At 39.3% G+C, this 19,857-nt stretch overlaps 1 protein-coding gene across 2 annotated transcripts in view; it reads right to left on the reverse strand.

The window, feature by feature from the left end:
* Positions 1–19,857, reverse strand: part of LOC124111241 (dachshund homolog 1-like) — an 89,694-nt gene that overhangs the window by 30,997 nt on the left and 38,840 nt on the right. Inside the window, exons 3-5 of one of the 2 annotated variants that reach the window (XM_046470887.2) lie at positions 12,684–12,876; positions 5,416–5,492; positions 4,492–4,620 (exon numbers count right to left, since the gene is read on the reverse strand). In XM_046470887.2, the coding sequence (XP_046326843.1) occupies positions 4,492–4,620; positions 5,416–5,492; positions 12,684–12,876 (399 nt within the window). Of the gene's footprint in view, positions 1–4,491; positions 4,621–5,415; positions 5,493–12,683; positions 12,895–19,857 lie in introns of both variants that reach the window. The other variant, XM_046470886.2, reaches the window with a different exon arrangement.

Genomic DNA, 19,857 nt, shown 5'->3' on the forward strand with positions numbered 1-19,857 from the left:
TGATTGAAAATAAATATGTTTTCGTGTGTTTGCTTTGCAATAATAGCTTAGAATGCACTTGTATTGAATGGGTTGAACACCGTTTCGCACTCATGTTTACTGTTAACAATATCAGTTTCCTTCCCACTAATTATTTGCTTACTTTTCACCCACATGGCAACAGTTTCGTAAAAAAATGCATAACAACAATAAACTTGTAAATATCATTTGACAAGCGGCATGTTATTCCCATAATGATGGCTAACACTTGTATTTATGATTATTATTGTATTACATCGCATAATAATAACCGAACCTGTCGAACTGTGTTCTTGGGATACATTTTGAAATTCTCTTTTTCAAATTCTAAACTTTTAAACAAAACTTTATCACCATAGCAAAATGGCTATACCCACTCTATTGAATTATAGTTATAAGCATGTATTGATTATGGACAACAAAACTCGCATACATCGTATACAATCCATATTATTAATCATAAAAATCTCATCTGTGCATTATAAAGAGCTTTCTTCCAAACAAAATCCGTTCCTATTAACACACGTTTCGTGACAATGGCCATCAACACTATTCCTATCAATCAATCCTTCCTATTCAGATAGCATAAGATACATCTTTAATTATCCCCTATACGATTCAACGTACGAACAGCGATCTCGAGGCGTATTTAGCCTATCGGAATGTAAGCAATTCAATACCCACTGAATTAGCTATAACACATAAATAGAAGAACCACGCGCCAGATAACGAGATAATATTCTATATTAAAAATAAGTATACTTCTCATTCAGCTAGAACGCACAAAATGCAAATTGTAGTGGTACAATACATCCATTTAAAACCTAGCATCTACTTATATTGGGGAATTCATTAATCGCATGATTACATCGAAGTCTGATTAGTATGTGCCTGTATGTATACGCACATAGCTGGTGATAACGTAGCCCTGTTTGGCATGTCGAAGCTTGCTCCATAACCTGACCAGATCCAGTCCAAGAAAAGTCGTATTTTCATCTTTAATGATTTCTTTTCTTTCTATTCTTTGATATGGCAAACAATCTTCCTGATACCTGTTTATACTGCATTAACCGCGGCTCTTTCATCCCGGAGTCAAAAGTCGAAATTCGTATTTTTGTTCAGTTATTTGTTCTTATTATTCTGCGACTCCCGATTCTCAAAGCAAATACGGTTATAGAAGTTTGCCTAATCACTCAATTGCAGTGGTTGAAAATTCCCATTACCTGGCTAAATTCACATGACTGTAATGTTTATTACTCAAATGACAGAATTCCCAAAGGGCTCAGGTGGCCTTTGAGATAATTGATATTTAGGCCGTCTCTTCGCTAAGCTAATGAGACGAGTCCCCTCGTCATTTCCACATATTCTTAGTTAATATCATTGTGGAAAAAAGAGAAATCATTCGCTTTGGATGTCTATTTTTGAAATAATTTCTCTGCGCATGAATACAACGTTACAGTTGCCGGTTTACCGCTCATGTTATTCCGAGACGACGTGGCTTTGAATTGTACGGGATTCGATAATCAAAACATTTGCAAAACAGGCGGTCAAGGGGAAAACCAAATTAAACCTCCATTACGCAGACCCAGTAAATCAGAGACAACGGCAAACCCAGGGGAAACAGAAATTGAAATGAACGAATGCCACAAAGATCAAAGCTTTCACCGTATTATGAGAATAAATAAGGCTTTGAGTTGTCCCCCAGAATACAACCTTCGTAATTATAATGCTCATTTAGGGAGATTGAGTCAGGTCGCATATGAACAGACTTGAAACATGAGCCGGTTCAGACTTGGCAAGACTTAGGGTCGAACAGTTACAACCTGATGAAAGCTTTTTACTGATCATAAGTTCAATCGCCCAATAATACTAAATTAATTAGAAAGCATCATAGTAATCAAGGTGTAATTATGAAAGCTGATTAACGCAGCCGTTTAATTCTATACAGTTGGGCGACATGTTGATGTAATTTAATCCTGTGTCACTCCGTGCATTAGACAAGTTATGTCAATTGCAGTTTGGCAGCTAGGCGGAGCTATATCACGATAACGTATATTTCACACAGAAAGCGTACATTGCAATGTTAAGTACAGATAATTGAATTTCCACGTGCCCCCCATTTCTGAATCATATTATTACTTACATACGAGAATGAAAGTACCAGCAGTCAACACTTGTCAATCGTATGTTTTCCTTGCAACATATTATGTCAATTACATACAAGCGAAATTTATTTAAGGGTAAGACAGCCAGAATCAATATTTATTTGCTCTTTTGGGTGAAACAGTAGTCTTGGAGACCACACGTTATTCATCACATGTCGATTAGGTTAAATGTCTTGAGCTGACGAGTATTGATTTAAACTAGAGTGTGATTCCTTATCAATATAAATATCGAACAGAATGCATTTTCTTCTAATCATTTAGTAAACAAACACTCAAAGGATGCCTAAAGTACCACAGCACACCCATCTATAAAGCAAAAAACAAAATATACAACTAAAAACAAACAAAAATTCTAAAAAGTATAAAACATATTTCACATACATGCATGACTTGTATATACAGATCACATGACAAATCTCGTCATTTGTATAATACGTGATCAAACCTACACGTCAAATTGTCAATACCGGCTGTTATCCTTTAATTAATACAGATGAGATTTAGGAGCCTGAAGCAAGCATGTCAAATTTGGAAGAATATTTACATAAAACACCGCACCGGAGGCAGTACATAGATTATATGTTCAAAGCGTGTTGCACGACAATAAATTTTATTAGTGTGCTTGTCATATTAACTTGAAATCAATTGGAAAGTTGGCCCACCCGGCAACATTTGGGAAAATAAGACACTTAAATTATGAAGCGAGTAGACCTCTTTCATTGTCCTGTCAATACCGTCGAACACGTTGCAACTTTTACAACTATTCCTGTAACATATCACTTATTATGTAACGTTACGACAAACAATCATCCATAGCGTGTAAATACATATCGCGTTATGATACCCGTGTACAATATAACATTTATGTAGAGGAAGGGAATTGGTTCATTCAAACAATGATAACAACTTTAGATTAAAAAGATGTTTTAATCGCGTCAAAATCTGGTCTTTTACTTGTTTTAATTGTTTTAGCCACATTTCGCCCTAGTCACAAGGTGAGAAAATTGTGATCGCAAAAGCCAATTTGTCAGGAAGGCCAATGGAGCTTTTGCCACGAGACGTACAAAAAAGCTGGGTGTATTTAAACAATCTGCAAAATAAATGGGGATTATTTGATAAATGCAATATGTTTTCATAGGTCTTTTTTTAACATGCGGAGAAAGGCCTTGTTTCTACAACAAACTAGAGTCGTGGAAGGCATTTTAGTTGATCATTGAGTGCACCAAATGTACACCTCTATTATATCGAGAAATAGTTCCATTATTCCGCGGAAGGAACAAGGTGGTGCTACATGCGATGTGTCATTACGTGGATCAAACAGCCACTCATATGTACAACATTGTGGACAGGGAGTACAACAAGCCCACACTGGATTCAAATAAATCCACAGAACCATCAACGTAAAGACGTCATATTATCCACATAAACCCCCATTAGAATCGAGATGGAAAAAGAATATTTTTTCGTTTTAAAGAAAACAAATTGTTAGATTAGCTATGCATGAGTATACTGAGGCGACTATTGTGTCTTTTGTAAGGGGAAAGGTATCCGAATCTATGAACGCCCGAGAACGCATTTCTGTTGTAACACATTCTGTCTGCCTGTTTTATAATACAAGCGATTAAAATGGAATACTTCGAACTATTAAATAATAAGTTTATAGGCCATTAAATTTTCAAATGGTTAAATATTACAGCACGTCTCATTAGCTACCCTGTGTGTTTCTCAGCTCTGAAATGAAAACAAGTGTGTCCTTTTTTCCGAATGCTTTAACTCGGGGAACCATTTTCTCGAGCCTCTGACCCGCGAAGCATTAATCTTGTCACAGGACAAAAGCGACCTACGAGTCTCGTGCAAGAAGCTGGATGGAAGGCGACCCCCCTTGGTCCCTCCCCCCTTTCCATCTCACCTGGACGGGTACAATACAAATGGGGGAATCGCTGAGACGAGACAAGAAATATGAATTTTATGTGTGCGAACTAAAGAGGAACTCAAAGGATTAAAATGCACTTCGAAGGACTTTTGGGAGCTTGTGTGGTTAGGTTTTGTTGTAATCCGCATTTGCCTGTCTTTGTATCAAGCTTTCCCGCTTAGCGATTTCATAACGTTCTTGAGAAAATGCGAACCTATGAAATTACTGCACCTAATTCCGTTGTTCAAAGATGTCGAGATTTAAATATATGGAAGAAAATACACATATAAAACTAACAAAGCTTCCCAACCGCCATTGTTGTACACAAGGTCATGTGACGATGTATGCGCCCCCATGCGGTAAGATAAAGAAACAAGGGCAGATAGCTCTTCTTACCGTCATCTCGGTCATCCTCTGACATTTTGTCATCATCCGGGTCGTCATCGTCATCATCACTTCTGAGGGGCCCGACTGATTTATAAGCATCTTTAAGGTGCCCATTGACGTGGAGGTTGAGTGGTTTGTCTGAAACAAGACACCCGATAATGTGGTCAGACATTAGTGGCATTGAGACTCGAAAGGTAAAGAGATGTGAAAACTGGATCTTTTGCCATGTGTTGTTAATACCAAGAAATTCGACTTAACATCATATCCGAAAAATAGACTGGGATTATTTAATAGGTGAAATAAATTATGCTGCCTCTTAATTGCAGCGGAAAATAATCGTGATTTTTTTTTTATAAGAAAATATTAGAGAGGGAGAGTCTGTATAATGAGTGAGTGATAATGTTTTTACGCCGCTTTTAGCAATATTCCAGCAACGTTACGGCTTTGTACTCCAGAAATGGGCTTAACACATTGTACCCATGTGGAGAATCGAATCCTGGTCTTCGGCGTGACGAGCGAACGCTTTAACCACAAGGCTACCCCCCGACCGAGTCTGTTTAAGAATTTAATGTACACTCTATGATGAACAAAAATGTTGAATGTTTTGACATTGGAAAATAGATCACACTAATTCCATTCATGGTAATAAAAGTAAAAATATTCTTTTAAAACAACCATACTTATACATACCGTCTGATAAACATTATAGTGAAAGATAGTGAGTGATATTGGTATTATACCGCTTTTATTACAGCAATATCACGCCGGGGGACACCTCAAATGTGTTTTCCACATCGAAGCCGGACTTTCGGCGTGACAAACGAACGCTTTAACCACAATACTGGGTAACTGTGAAGAATGTGAGAGGTTTAAAGTCTTCTCAGAGCAGTTGCCTTTTTTATTGGTGCGTTAAAAAGTAAAGTGGTTGCTCACTTGAATCGTTGTCCATCATCCGGGGATGACTCCGGTCAGTGTCATAGGGGGATTTGCCAATACCGTCATCGCGACCTCTGAAAAACATAACATGGTGAATGAGTGAATGAGTTGGGATTTACGCCGCTTTTAGCAACAATCCAGCAATACCTCGGCTGTGCACACCAGAAATGGGTTTCACACATTGTACCAATGTGGGGAATCGAACCCGGGACTTCGGCGTGACGAGCAAACGCTACCCCACCGAACATAAGATAGATGAACTTATCATTTGAAGTAAGTGAGTGAGATGCACACTCCATTTATAAGTATTGCAAACTCGCACCAAGGACACCAGGAACGTTACTTTTTTATTAATCAAGATTTTCGACGTGTATAGCGATTGCTTTAACCACTGGACTATATAACGACAACGTTTGTATCTCAGATAGTGTAACTGGGTTATTTCCCTTGCACAATCACAGATGCACTGGTTGTGCATTTGCTATAATTTCTTTATTTCCTTATTTTCCTCCATCAGGCTAACACCATTGACCGTGGATACTATATTAGCTTTACTCTCAAGAACGCCAGATAAGGATTAGTCATAATTACGAAAGAAATTCCGATCAATAGATAAATAGATTTAATCAGCCTCTTGATGAAATGATTTAGCATACACCGACGTCATTTAAACACGCAAGTAACACACTTAGAAACATAACAACCCTAAGATGTGCTTAAACCTCTGTTAGTTTAGAAACTGTGAGGGACGAAACTTGTTTGTATGAATATCCTCGTCCTAGTATTTACGTCCTTCCGCGATGCAAATCATGCTCTCTGTTAAAAAATTTAAAGAGATAAAAATATTGACCATGGCTTTTTGCGAAGTATGTAAGTTAAACATTCAGAAAAAGAAAATATTGTGCTACTTTTACATAACATGCCTTTCACTCTTTCTCATTGATGGGAGCATTAAAGCTTTACCTAGTTGATTACCATGGTTTTGTGTGCGTATATATAGATGTCTGGTTGATGACGCTTAGGTTCTTCAATATGAGGAGACTTTGAAGTCCTAGATACAAATTTCTGACGCATATTGTGTTTTGCAATAAATATTTATCCAATTGAAAAACAACTTTTTTTAGCTGCCATGAATCATTTGATCAAGTCCAAACAAAGAAATCATCTTCTATGACGAATTATAGAACAAAAATAACTCTCAAGTTATTTGAACTTCCTTTTCTGAGGAGATGATACATAGTTATCTCCCTTTGATAAATCTTTGGTATTTGAAAATTACCTCTGAAAGCGGAAGCACATTTACTCTCTTTCTAAAGCCTGTCTCTTCAATTAAGAGTATACCTGTTGGAGTGCGCAAAACAGGTTTAGCGCACATGTCAATATTTTCTCTTTTGTTTCATGCGTTCGCAGCAATAGTGCAATTGAGCGAACTTCAACAAAAGCAAGACGACTTGGCTCTAATCGTCGTTGATTTAATACGTGTGGGATTGAATCCGCATGTCGATGGCATTACAGCAACGTTCGTCTGTCTATGAAGAGCCATCATCCCACCGCCATTATCAAATGGAAACGGAAGCCAGGTCGAAGCCAAGTATTGTGCTGAAATCTATTTGCAATACAAGTGAAAAGCACGCGTTGTAAGGCATACGAAACGATTTTCATATACGTCCTTACCGTTGTTCAAAACAACAGTCACGGAAAGCAGTTTCAAGCCAAACAATAAATTCATTTGAAGATAAAAAGCACTGTGTTGTTTTCATCAATCGATGCCAATAGCCGTAAAGAGATTGCGCTTAACGCGACACGACAATTACTTTATAAAGAAAGGGCGTGTGGAGCATTTGTTTTTAACAATTGGAAACAAATTTCTTTGGATGCGTGAGCGAACGTTAATCAGTTGCATGTTGTATTTTGAGAAAAACCCTGACTAACATATGTGAGATGCATTGTCTTTTGTGAAAATTCTTTAGTTTTGACTTCAAGTGAGTCCCTTTCTGCTTTCAACAAAAGTATAAAGAAAGCCAAATTGCGATTATATGTTCGTGGGAGAAGTACCATGAACAAGAAGGTGTGTTAGGTTCTTGAGTCTCGATGGTTTTGTCTTGAGGGCAACAGAAATACTGAACGCTTATTTTGTACAGAATGGATGAGTATCAAGTCTTGTTACAATACATTGTCTGGTTTCTGATCGATCAGGGACGTTTATCCCGCACACATGTACATATTTTTTCTAAACCCAATCACAACTCAGTGACTAAGTGGGCTTAGTAAAATATTTCTTTTCAAAATCATTAAACATTTTAATCTTTTTGTTCATATTACGGTATCAATCATTCTCATAGGCTACAGTTTGGATCGATTTGGATATTTAAGGTTATGTAACATGTTTTATAAGGTATTCGCAGCTGAAACAAAATCTCATAAATATTAATATCGATCCGGAACTTTATACTGCGCAGATAAGGTATCTATAAGGGGTCAATAATAACATTAGCTTTTCTGCATCTGTTACATTCTCTGTAGCTAATGATCAATTTTGTGTCAGATGTCCATTAAACATACGCCTAAAGTTGTCTAGTGGCTGTATAATTGAAGATGTCTTATGGTTGTGTAAGTGAAGGTGCTTAGTGGTTGTATAAGTGATGGTGTCAAGAGGTTGTATAAGTGAAGATGTCTTATGGTTGTGTAAGTGAAGGTGTTTAGTGGCTGTATAAGTGAAGGTGTCAAGAGGCTGTATAAGTGAAGGTGTCTAGTGGCTGTATAAGTGAAGGTGTTTAGTGGCTGTATAAGTGAAGGTGTCAAGAGGCTGTATAAGTGAAGGTGTCTAGTGGCTGTATAAGTGAAGGTGTTTAGTGGCTGTATAAGTGAAGGTGTCTAGTGGCTGTATAAGTGAAGGTGTTTAGTGGCTGTATAAGTGAAGGTGTCAAGAGGCTGTATAAGTGAAGGTGTCTAGTGGCTGTATAAGTGAAGGTGTCAAGAGGTTGTATAAGTGAAGGTGTCAAGAGGTTGTATAAGTGAAGGTGTCAAGAGGTTGTATAAGTGAAGGTGTCTAATGGCTGCAAAAGTGAAGGTGTCAAGAGCTTGTATCAGTGAAGGTGTCTAGTGGCTGTATAAGTGAAGGTGTCAAGAGGTTGTATAAGTGAAGGTGTCAAGAGGTTGTATAAATGAAGGTGTCTGGTGGCTGTATAAGTGAAGGTGTCAAGAGGTTGTATAAGTGAAGGTGTCAAGAGGTTCTATCAGTGAAGGTGTCTAGTGGCTGTATAAATGAAGGTGTCAAGAGGTTGTATAAGTGAAGGTGTCTAGTGGCTGTATAAGTGAAGGTGTCTAGTGGTTGCATAAGTGAAGGTGTCAAGAGCTTGTATCAGTGAAGGTGTCTAGTGGCTGTATAAGTGAAGGTGTCTAGTGGCTGTATAAGTGAAGGTGTCAAGAGGTTGTATAAGTAAAGGTGTCTAGTGGGTGTGTACGTTAATGTGTCGTGTGACTGTATATGTGAATGTGTCAAGCTGTATTAGTGAAGGCGCCTGGCTGAATAAGGTATGTGACTGCATAAGTAAAGGGGTTTAATGACTGTAAAAGTGATGGTGTCTAGCTGTATACGTGAAGGTTTCCTGTGGCTGTTCTTGTGCAAACATCCACATCAGACAAACGTATCTATGTTCTTGCACTAGCAGCCACACCAGCCACATACATCTAGGTTCTTGCACTAGCAACCACACCAGCCACATGTATCCTGGTTCTTGCACTAACCACCACACCAGCCACATGTATTTAGGTTCTTGCACTAGCAGCCACACCAGCCACATTTATCTAGGTTCTTGCACGAACCACCACACCAGCCACATGTATCTAGGTTCTTGCACTAGCAGCCACATCAGCCAAATGTATCTAGGTTCTTGCACTAGCAACCACATCAGCCAAATGTATCTAGGTTCTTGCACTAGCAGCCACATCAGCCAAATGTATCTAGGTTCTTGCACTAGCAACCACATCAGCCAAATGTATCTAGGTTCTTGCACTAGCAATCACATCAGCCAAATGTATCTAGGTTCTTGCACTAAACACCACACCAGCCACATGTATCTAGGTTCTTGCACTAACAACCACATCAGCCACATGTATCTAGGTTCTTGCACTAACCACCACATCAGCCAAATGTATCTCGGTTCTTGCACTAACAACCACATCCGCCAAATCTATCTTCGCTATCTTGTAGAAACCAGTCCAAATACTAGACATCTATAAGCCTTATACAAACCATTCAAAATACCTAAAAAGCATTATAAGTCTTGTAATATCATTCAAACTGATATAGATATATACGCCTTGTACTGCCCTTTCAAAATGCTACAGATGTAAAAGCGTTGTACTAACCGTTCAAAACATGAGAGATCTATAAACCTTGAACTAACCGTTCGCAATGCTAGAAATCTTATAAGCCTTGTACTAACCGTTCCAAACGCTAGAGATATATAAGCCTTGTACTAACCGCTCCAACTACACGATATCTATCCGGCTCCTAATGGTAACAACGTCGGTGCTCGAACCAAAGTGAAGCCATTCGCGAGGGGTATACACGAAACGATTGTACTTGAGGGACCTAGGGTTCACCGAGTGCTCACTCTATCCCCCTGTATCCCCCTCCACAGATCCCCTTACTCGGCCGAGGGTGCTAACAAAATTACTTTTCCACTTGCCCAACAATTTCTTGTTTTAATGGCAATATACACACCATCTGTGAGAGTACTGCAGATAAACTGACGGAGAGAGCGGGACATATGTTTCCCCCGGCTTGCCAAACTTTACAACAATCTGTTATTAATTACAGAATTGTGAGAAGCCAATAGTTTCAAGACAGCGCACATAGCGGGCACCAGCGTCAGGCGTTTTCATACAATTTCAGTTTTGTTTGAGGAAATCTCGCAATGCCCGACATGGCCAACTTCTTTGTGAGTTCTGTTCCGTTTTTGATATATAATCCGGGATCAAAGAAACAAATGATTTGTCATCAAATCGTCAGCAATAATTTTCTTACCACAAATTGGGTTTTTCTCATTATTTTGTCATTTTCTATCAGAAATAGGTTTCTAAACACTTTCACGTGTTTGATAGATTTTCAAGACGAGGCTCCAGCTGCCCCCATCGGATTCTTGCTGCTTTATAACGAAAATATCATAATTAATTATTTCATTATGCATAGCAAGATGTTTTAGTAAATCAAGATAGTACAGGTACTGTGTGTAGGGATTCAATCTGCATCTTACATTTTATTGTGCCTCAAGCATGGGCTTGACAAATAATTTGTTTGCCGCATGTGCTTCATCTTCTACAAGAAGCACCAGGGAGCTTCCAGGTGTAACATATCACTTGAAAGGTTGCATATATTTACTTTTTCTTTGGACTGGGGCCAACCGAATGTTCACGGTTTATTCATTGGGAGAATGAGAAGTTGATAACACTTTCTGTATCAGAAGGATGAGGACTTGGAACCGTCACATATACCCTCTGTTTTGGCATTTCATAATTTGTTTTTTTTTATATAGGTTTGCGACAAGGTGAATTCATCGACCTACCGCTCTTACTAATAAATACAGAATGATTATGTATATGTTACTCTAACTATCTTCAGTCTATACTTTATTTACTATTCTCACACATTCATTTCTTTGTTTAGATAGTTATTCGCTTTGTCATTCTCTCACACATTTCTTTTTTCAAAATATTCCGCTTTAATTAGGATACGCCTTCGCTTATCCATACTTCAACAGTACTTGCAGCTCCGTTCATCCGCTTCCTTTCTTTGTGGTCGTTTTAAGAATGTTTGGAGGTTAAAACCATTTGAATGAAACAATCATTAATGTTCTTTAATTGAATGTAACATGATACCCTCTGAAAATGTTCTATTTATCCAGACCGCATAAATTAAATTCGTAATTTCTGTTTTCAACATTTTGAACTTAACATCTCTTTACAAACCTCATAAAGTTAATATTTATAACCTCGTAGAAGTTGATAAATTATTTAAAGTTAAGGCACATCTTTCTGTACGGTTTATGACAAGTATAGATTTCACAGAGATTAGGAATTCCCATTATAAATCCAAAAGTATTGAAGAAAAAACACATTAAGATATTTATCTTCGAGCTACAAAGTACAACGCACTTCTATTCACTTCTATTCACGGAGCGTAATATAGGCTTATTTACCTCGAGGCGGGAGATAGAGATTACACACGCACTGACTCCATCTACATGACAATTGTAACAGATATCAACACATAATCCTTATGTTTATTGTAATATCGTACATTTGTGCTAAATGCAATTACCACGGTTGTCTATTTTCACAACGTACGAGATAAACGTTTTCCCTTCGTTTCAGGTACAAAGTAAATGAGTTTTGGAGGACTTTGAAAAACTAATTCTGTGTCGCATCATTACTCGTGGTGTTTTTTTCCAGTACTGCCAGCGCGATCAAACACTAACCGTGTTATGTTCTGGTTACATTCTTCATTTCAACATACCGTGATACATGCGAAAAAGTTAAAATGGGTGTATAATGATTAATGCACATAGCATATATTTTGCAACAATGTCTTTTTCTTAAAGTGAGTGAGTGAGTGAGGTTTTACGCCGCTTTTAGCAATATTCCAGCAATATCACGGCGGGGGACACCAGAAATGGGCTTCACACATTGTACCCATGTCGGGAATCGAACCCGGGTCTTCGGCGTGACGAGCGAACGCTTTAACCACTAGGCTACCCGACCGCCCCTTTTTCTTAAAGAATACAATACTGATAATAGTAGTTTGATGAGATTCTCGAGTCCAGTCTTTCTATTACGCTCATCGCATGTTTTCCATTTCATATTGAATCAATTTTGAATCATAAGTGAATCGTTGCTGATTAAAAGAAGAAAAAAAACCATTTAATTGATTAACAAACGCATATCACACACATGAATGCGTACCAATAACCTACACGTAAACACATACACTTGATGACCTTTCTGACATTTTCAATTCTAGGTTGAGTCATTTCTCTATTACATTTTCCCTATTCACATTTCTATTTTTTTCCCCATTGCCTTTTAAACCCAATGTCGGATAATCGAGACTGGTTATTCTCTGGCGTTGACGTTTTATATTTACCATAATACCAAAAAACCCACGATGAACTATATCGGTTCGCAGACCTACAATATAATTCATATCTATACACAAGATATTACCGCACACGTATTGCGTAAGAACAAACGCATAGACGTACCTGGGCGACATGAGATCCGACTCTGAGCTTGACCTGTCTTTGATGATTGATCCGTCAGGTCTTAGGCCTAGGTGCTGAGCCATTGCCATGGAGACTGGGGGTGACATCATAGGGTGAGTGAGGGGCATGAAAGGAAGAGGTCCCATGGCATACGGATGGTGTGGGAAGCCGTTGAGTAGGGACTTCCTGTCTCCTGGAAAATACGAAAGACCTATATCGATTTATTGATTAGAAATCAAAAGGTTGACAAACAAACATACAAATCACATCACAATACATCATCATTTTTATAGAAATTAAGAAGCATTTGAAGATGGCTTTATATCAATTAAGTTTGAATTACATAAAACATATATTTACGTATTTAAAGAAATAACGGTTCAATGTGTTATCCATATATGGTATCCATTGCAAGAACAATTATTATGATGAACATATGCGGTGTTTTATGTGTGTTATGTGTTCTCATATTTGGAAACGTACACCGGCTAACACAGAATTATAAGAGGGTACATGGAAACCATCATTGTAGTGGCCGGGGAATCGAACCAGTTTCGCCCATGTAGAAAAACAATACGTTGACTGCTAACGACCCAGCTAAATGATGTGTTGGTGTTATAAACCCCAGTTGGTTAAATTGTAGTTATTTAATTCAAATTAGAACAAGAGGGAGTGAGAAAATGCTGTCAATTTAGCAGAATCAACATATTTGTCGAGACAAAAATGCCTTTTTTTTCAATTTTGCTTTTCACTCAATCAGGTGATATCAGAAATGCAGTTCTTCTGATAAAAAGTCATGCAAAGGTCGTGTTTTAATTCAGTTGCGTTCGACAAATCATTGAATTTTATAAAGCACGGCATTTAATTATTCCAAATTAACCCCCACTTAAGCCTGTAGTTTTATGCTGTTCCTGTCAAATGACTTAATGATCGACTGTCCCATTTGTCACTATGGCAGTGCAAACTTCCGGGGACTGACCGATGCCGGAATTCGGTTCAATATCCCTTCCGACATTTGTATTTAACCCAGTGTGCCGCATCCAATATGGCGGTCGCCATGTGCTCAGACGGAAGTGCGGACGACAGGGGTTTACGTTATACACCTGCCATATAAAGATAATATGGTCTTACAGTAACTGATAGCTTTATCAATTTCCAGCATGAGTAATATTGTTTCGTGTAAATAGGTGTTTTTACAAGGGGTTTCATTGTTCACCTACATCTAAAAATGTACTCACATAATGTACACAAAATCAAGAATGTACATTTCTTAGGGACACTTATTATAAGAGGGGAGAAAGGGGGGGGGGAGATGACACAAAAATTTTTTTTAAAATAAATGGTCATTTTGAGCATTTTCTAGAGACTGGTCATATATTATAGTAAGGGGTTCATTACGTAGTGTTAAATAAAAAAGGGGGAGTGAGGTGGGGGCCAGTCAAGATCAGTCCACCCCCACCTCTTACCCCTTCCTCTAATATATTGGACCAGTCCCTTAGTTCACATAACGTGTCATGTTGGATATTTCATCCTCTGCATGTTTCAATGACTCATAACAATGATCGTTTCTTCAGACTTAAAACGAGAGCGTGTGCCGGAGAGCGAAAGGTTGGGGTTCGATCCCCGGCCGCGTTATATCAAAAGACGTTAGAAGATGGTACTTGTTGTTGCACTGTCTGGCGCTCAGCATTAAGCACACACACACACACACACACACACACACACACACACACACACACACACGTGCATGCAGGACGCTTTATAAGTGCAATAATCTTGAACGCGATGCAGTAATGTCCATTATCTTATTCAATGTTATTGTTATCGCTAAACCTTCGCATTTAATCTGATCAATACTATTTTGAGCCAAATATCCTCAATTCTAAATAAGCCTTTATCTGATTAAATGCTAAGAATTCAGTATCACTTCAAAATTCAAATGTTTCCGTTTCAGATCATTAATCCGCTTTTCGAATAACCCTTTGGCTAACACGATTAATTGAGAACATGGCTGAACAGGAAGTGAATTAAATGGCGACATCTGTACATGGATGTTTAGAAAACTTACATCCGAGTGGACAAACGTTATTTCAAGCTGTCATTTATAATGACAACAAATAGGCATTTAATGACACTAAGAAAGCGTATTTATTTCAGCCCGTGATAGCAACCGTGGTAAAACAGAATATGTAGTCGCTATTGGAAAACCAGTAATATTCAACATGTCTGTTATCTTAGATGAGACGGGTCCCGTTATCCAAATATTAAATCAGAATCGGAGACCGTGTGTGCTGAATTAAATATAAACAAAAGCATAGCAAGCAAACAATTCTAACGTCTTTAGATTTCTACATCAAAGATATATATTTGTTATGGAAATAATACCTCTGACGGATCGTTATAAACTAAACATGGCCTTTCTTTATGTTACATGTATAAACATAAACTGACTAGCAATAATATTTTTATTGTCAAGTCGTCCAAATGTTGCGCTTAAGGTGGACGGGAAATCGCTATACTGTTAATCAACGCCTAGCTCTATGGGAAGATGCACCGTGGATAATGTCACGCCGGTGAGGTCGCGTGATCTCGCCAGTAGCGTCAAGGACATTGTGAAATATCTTACATCACTATCGTGAATTATAAATGACATGTAATTAATTCAATGTCAACCTAAATCAGAAAAAAATATGGTTATAGATTTGTAAAAACATATTTGTCTGCGAACATCTAGTTTATATAAGTCTCTTTTCGGACGCTTCAAGTTCTGATAAAGGACCCGTTATGTCCTGAAAGGATGAAAAAGTGTTGTTTCTTGTTATATATAATCCTGTTTTACACTATACGCCCAAGGGCGACTGGGTAGCAAAATGGTTGATGCGTTTGCGTTAACACGCCGAAAACCCGGTCCATTCTCCGTAGCATACCATGTTGTGTCCCGTGCCTGATATTGCTGGAATATGGCTAAAAGCGGCGTAAAACCATACTCAGTTACTCTACGTCCTTTACGTAACTTAACTGTCAGCCAATATAATTTAAATTTCATCGAATTTCGTTTACATGTTACATTTACATCATTGCAGTAGTCGGTTTCGTATCATGTCGCTATTCTACCTTATATAAGCCTGTACCTAAAGAATACCAATGTATTGATTCCTCGAGGCTTTTGTTCATATCATCGACATGCGCTTTAAATTGTCACTCACATTCCTAAGTTTGCATAAATATATACCTTTCCATCAATAGAACTACTATATTTAACTTCACAGATTTGTGTAACGCTTTGTTTTTAGTTAGGAACAGGGAGATCTATACTTTTTCAAAGTTTATTTAAAGCTCCATGGCAGCGCGGACCTATAGAAAGACACACGAGGCGAACCCTCCGACCTGGTCTATTCTCTTCACAGCGTCTAAACCACGAAAACATGAAGCAGATCAAACAATCTGTCTGTATTTTCTTTAACAATGTTGCCTCGGTGTGCGTTTCACTCTCGCGGATACCTTGGTTTCACCTGTGCTGCTTATAGAAAACTCGAGTATGCTCGGAGGCTAAGCGAGTTGGAATACAGGTAGAGGAATATTGATTAAAAGCGCCGACCTTCGGCTGATAGTCCTACGCAGGAGACACAGGTAATTCTGTATAAAGGCTTATGATCTCAGCTGCCCAAGATGGCTATACTAGAAGACTATTGGCGTTTTGATTTGTCTCGTAGCATCTGCTTCATACAGGACACAGAGGCAGGATTACGTTGGAGGGATGAAACGCTGGAGACTTTCTCCTTTCTAAATCCTGCAAATTCACGGACATATGCAACCATACCGATCTTCCTGTCAGGCTTATTGAGTTTCAGCCGATAGAAGAGCACTTTCAACTGTCTTAAAGATAGCCTTTGTTTGGGTTTACGGGGCTTTTGTGCTTCAGCAAAATTACTCGACGTCAAGAGTTGAATTGATCAGAAATAGAAAACTACATTTCCTCTCTGTCAAGGCAGCAAAACCAACATGTAAAGAAAGGGAAGCCTTATGAGCTGGTGATACGCCATAATAGTCTTCCTGTCGTGGCGCTGACAATGTTTTCCACACGACAAGAGAAATAGATGTAGAACAATAACGTCATATTTGGTTTCATTTCTATTTGTCTGAGCTCAAATTCTGAAGAGAACTCTTAAAGGACAATGCCTTACTAGTCCATCATGGGTTGTGCTCGTCTATTCAGATGCCAATGCGTAGCTTGGTTAGCAAACACTCCACGGTAGAACATGAATTTTTACTTGATCATAGTGTAAGGGAAAGAAAGCAAATTGCTCTGAGATTCCCTAGGAATCGCTGCGGTAATCGTAGAGTTTCCTTCCCCCAGGCCCGAGTAATCAGCAATATTAGACGCAGGGTGGTTAATGCATCACAACAGAAGTTCAGAGGTACAAGTGGGATACAGATATGGGTTCAATGCAGTACAAGCCAAACAAGTAATTAGTCAATACGGCGGATGAACGTGGCTTCGGATCAGTCTTCGGACAAATAGTATCTTCTGCAAAATAGGCAGGTATTATCGATTGAGGCATTGAGGGGAGGTTGTCAACTGGGTGAGGGGTTCACCTGTGTGATGGGACTTGATGGCGATGGGGGAGGGGAGGGGGAGGGGTTGGGTGTAGTGACTGGTTGATTGTGTGTAGTCGTACCCCGTTGGCGTTGATCGTTTGTTCACAACGCTATTTCTGGATTGTTTCGAATATTTACAAGACGATGGATGAACTTAAGCGTAAAGAAACAGTCACTCACTCATACATAGACGCTTCTGTAGACTTTTGTAGAAGGGAGGGGCGAGGTGTGTTTGTTAGTTTGTTTGTTGTTTAACACCACACTCAGCAATATTCCAGCTATATGACGGCGGTCTATAAATAATCGAGTCTAGACCAGACAAACCAGTGATTGACATCATGAGCATCGATCCACGCAATTGAGATACGATGACATGCATCAACCAGGTCAGCGAGCCTGACTACCCGATCCCGTTAGTCGACTATTACTACAAATATAGTCGCCTTTTACGGCAAGCATGGCTTGTTGAAGACCTATTCTGACCCGATGGAGGGGCGAGGTCGTAGATTGGAGGGGTGCTTGAAGCGGTAAAGAGGAAGAAGATAGATGGGAGAGTGAGATCTGGGATGCGATATTGGTTCATGGTGCCAACATCGGTTTGAGGATATGCGACATTACGAAACATTACTTGGCTAAAGTGAGGATATAGCTTTAGGCAATTTAATGGATGCCAGATGGCACGAGTCAGCTGGGCAGCAGAGTGGGCGTGTGCTGAGAAACGGGCGGGGTCTAAGGAGAGCAACGTGAACACGTCGTGAGCACCGTATCGCTGCTGATGAAGGTCGAATTACGATCCTTGAATGAGTGAGTGACATTTTACGCCGTATCGGTAACACTGACCACCTGGGTCGACGAGGTATGGTTGTGAGGGGAGAAGACGGGGCTGAAGTCGTCGGCAGTTTAGACAGCAGTGGGAATAAATATATATGGTAAGAATACAGTGGACAGTGTTAGGCGGGTAGAACACCACAATCACCGTGGACCTAGACAACGGTGTGTGCGTGCATGCGAGTGGTGCTGACCCATCGAGACACCATGCCGCAGTTTAACATGAACACCCCACTCAGAAACAGCATACGGACTCCGAACCGGCCAGTCCTTGTTTTAGCCGCTTAGTGAGTGAGTGTGGTTTTACGCCGCTTTTAGCAATATTCCAGCAATATCACGGCGGGGGACACCATAAATGGGTTTCACACATTGTACCCATGTCGGGAATCGAACCCAGGTCTACGGCGTGACGAGCGAACGCTTTAACAACTAGGCTACCCGACCGCCCTTTAGCCGCTTAAGGCTGAGCGCTCGGTAGGGTAACAACAGGGTTTGGTATGATGCTCTACCACTAGACCACGGATGCAGTATTTTCAGCAAGGTATACTGACTCCGAGCCGACCATTCCGTACATTATTCCCTTAATGCCGAGCGTAGGCAGGGTAACAACAAGTACCATCTTTTAACGTCTTTTAGTTTAACGCAGCGGGGTTCGAACCACCGACCTTATGCTCTCCGGGCAGACACTTTACGTGATTGACGATATATTTGACGGTGGTGACACCCATATAATATTTGGCGTTGGTCGGAACTAGGATATGTCGTAAAAACCGAACAATACAGAGGGTAAAGTCCTTCCGCGAGTGAGAATAGTTCCTCCCACGCACGATTCTACTGTCGCTAACATTATTTTTAAAAGGTGAAGGTTATAAATGTGGCCCGCCCCATTGCAATATTGGTTCATTCATATTTGATAAATAATGTTTGGGGGAACATTTCAGTGATGCTTCTTGGTAAATGTCGTGTACGACCCAGTCAATGTATTCATACATATTGTAGTTCACACAATGCACCTCGAATACTTAACATATATACCATAACACTTAAGAAGGATTAATTATCCATGGAGAGGGCCGCCCTAGTTCTTTATCATGCCCCGAACCTGATAAGGTATGTTGTGTTCAGAGGAACAAATGAGCCAGGCATTCACCCACAGAACAAACAAACAACTAATTCGGAAACACAAATAAAATAGCAAGACATTATTTCAGCAAAAGCTATTTCGGATCACGTTAAGTGTTTTTTTGTAAGTTATCAAAAAGCAGGTGTTTTATTTTGCAGAACCGGTAAAGCATTATTTGAACAGATGTGTAGCTCACCGTATCATCTTGACGAAATGTTGACTCTTTCCATTACCATCAATATTTACAGAAATTGTAATTTGATGTCACCGTCTGGTTGAAAAGATCATGAACATTTTCAGTTATAAGTGAGTGAGTGAGTGTGGTTTGACGGTGCACTTAGTACTATTTCAACCATATCACGACAGTGCTATCAGAATTTGGCTTCACACATTGTACCGATAGTGGGAATCGAATGGTTTAACAACTAAGCTACCAAACATAGACAAGCCAAAACGACCATGGCACTGAAAAGTGCTGGATTCTCATTGGTCAAAATAAGATCAGGTATCTAATTTCATTCGATTACTCAAAATTATATGATTTTTCACACAAACACGTGGCGTAAGAAAACATCGATCGCCTACGCATCGATGCATATAACTATGCATTAACAGTGACTATCG

The sequence above is a fragment of the Haliotis rufescens genome, unplaced genomic scaffold, assembly GCF_023055435.1.
Source record: "Haliotis rufescens isolate VD_foot unplaced genomic scaffold, xgHalRufe1.0.p SCAF_7, whole genome shotgun sequence".
Classification (NCBI taxonomy): domain Eukaryota; kingdom Metazoa; phylum Mollusca; class Gastropoda; order Lepetellida; family Haliotidae; genus Haliotis; species Haliotis rufescens.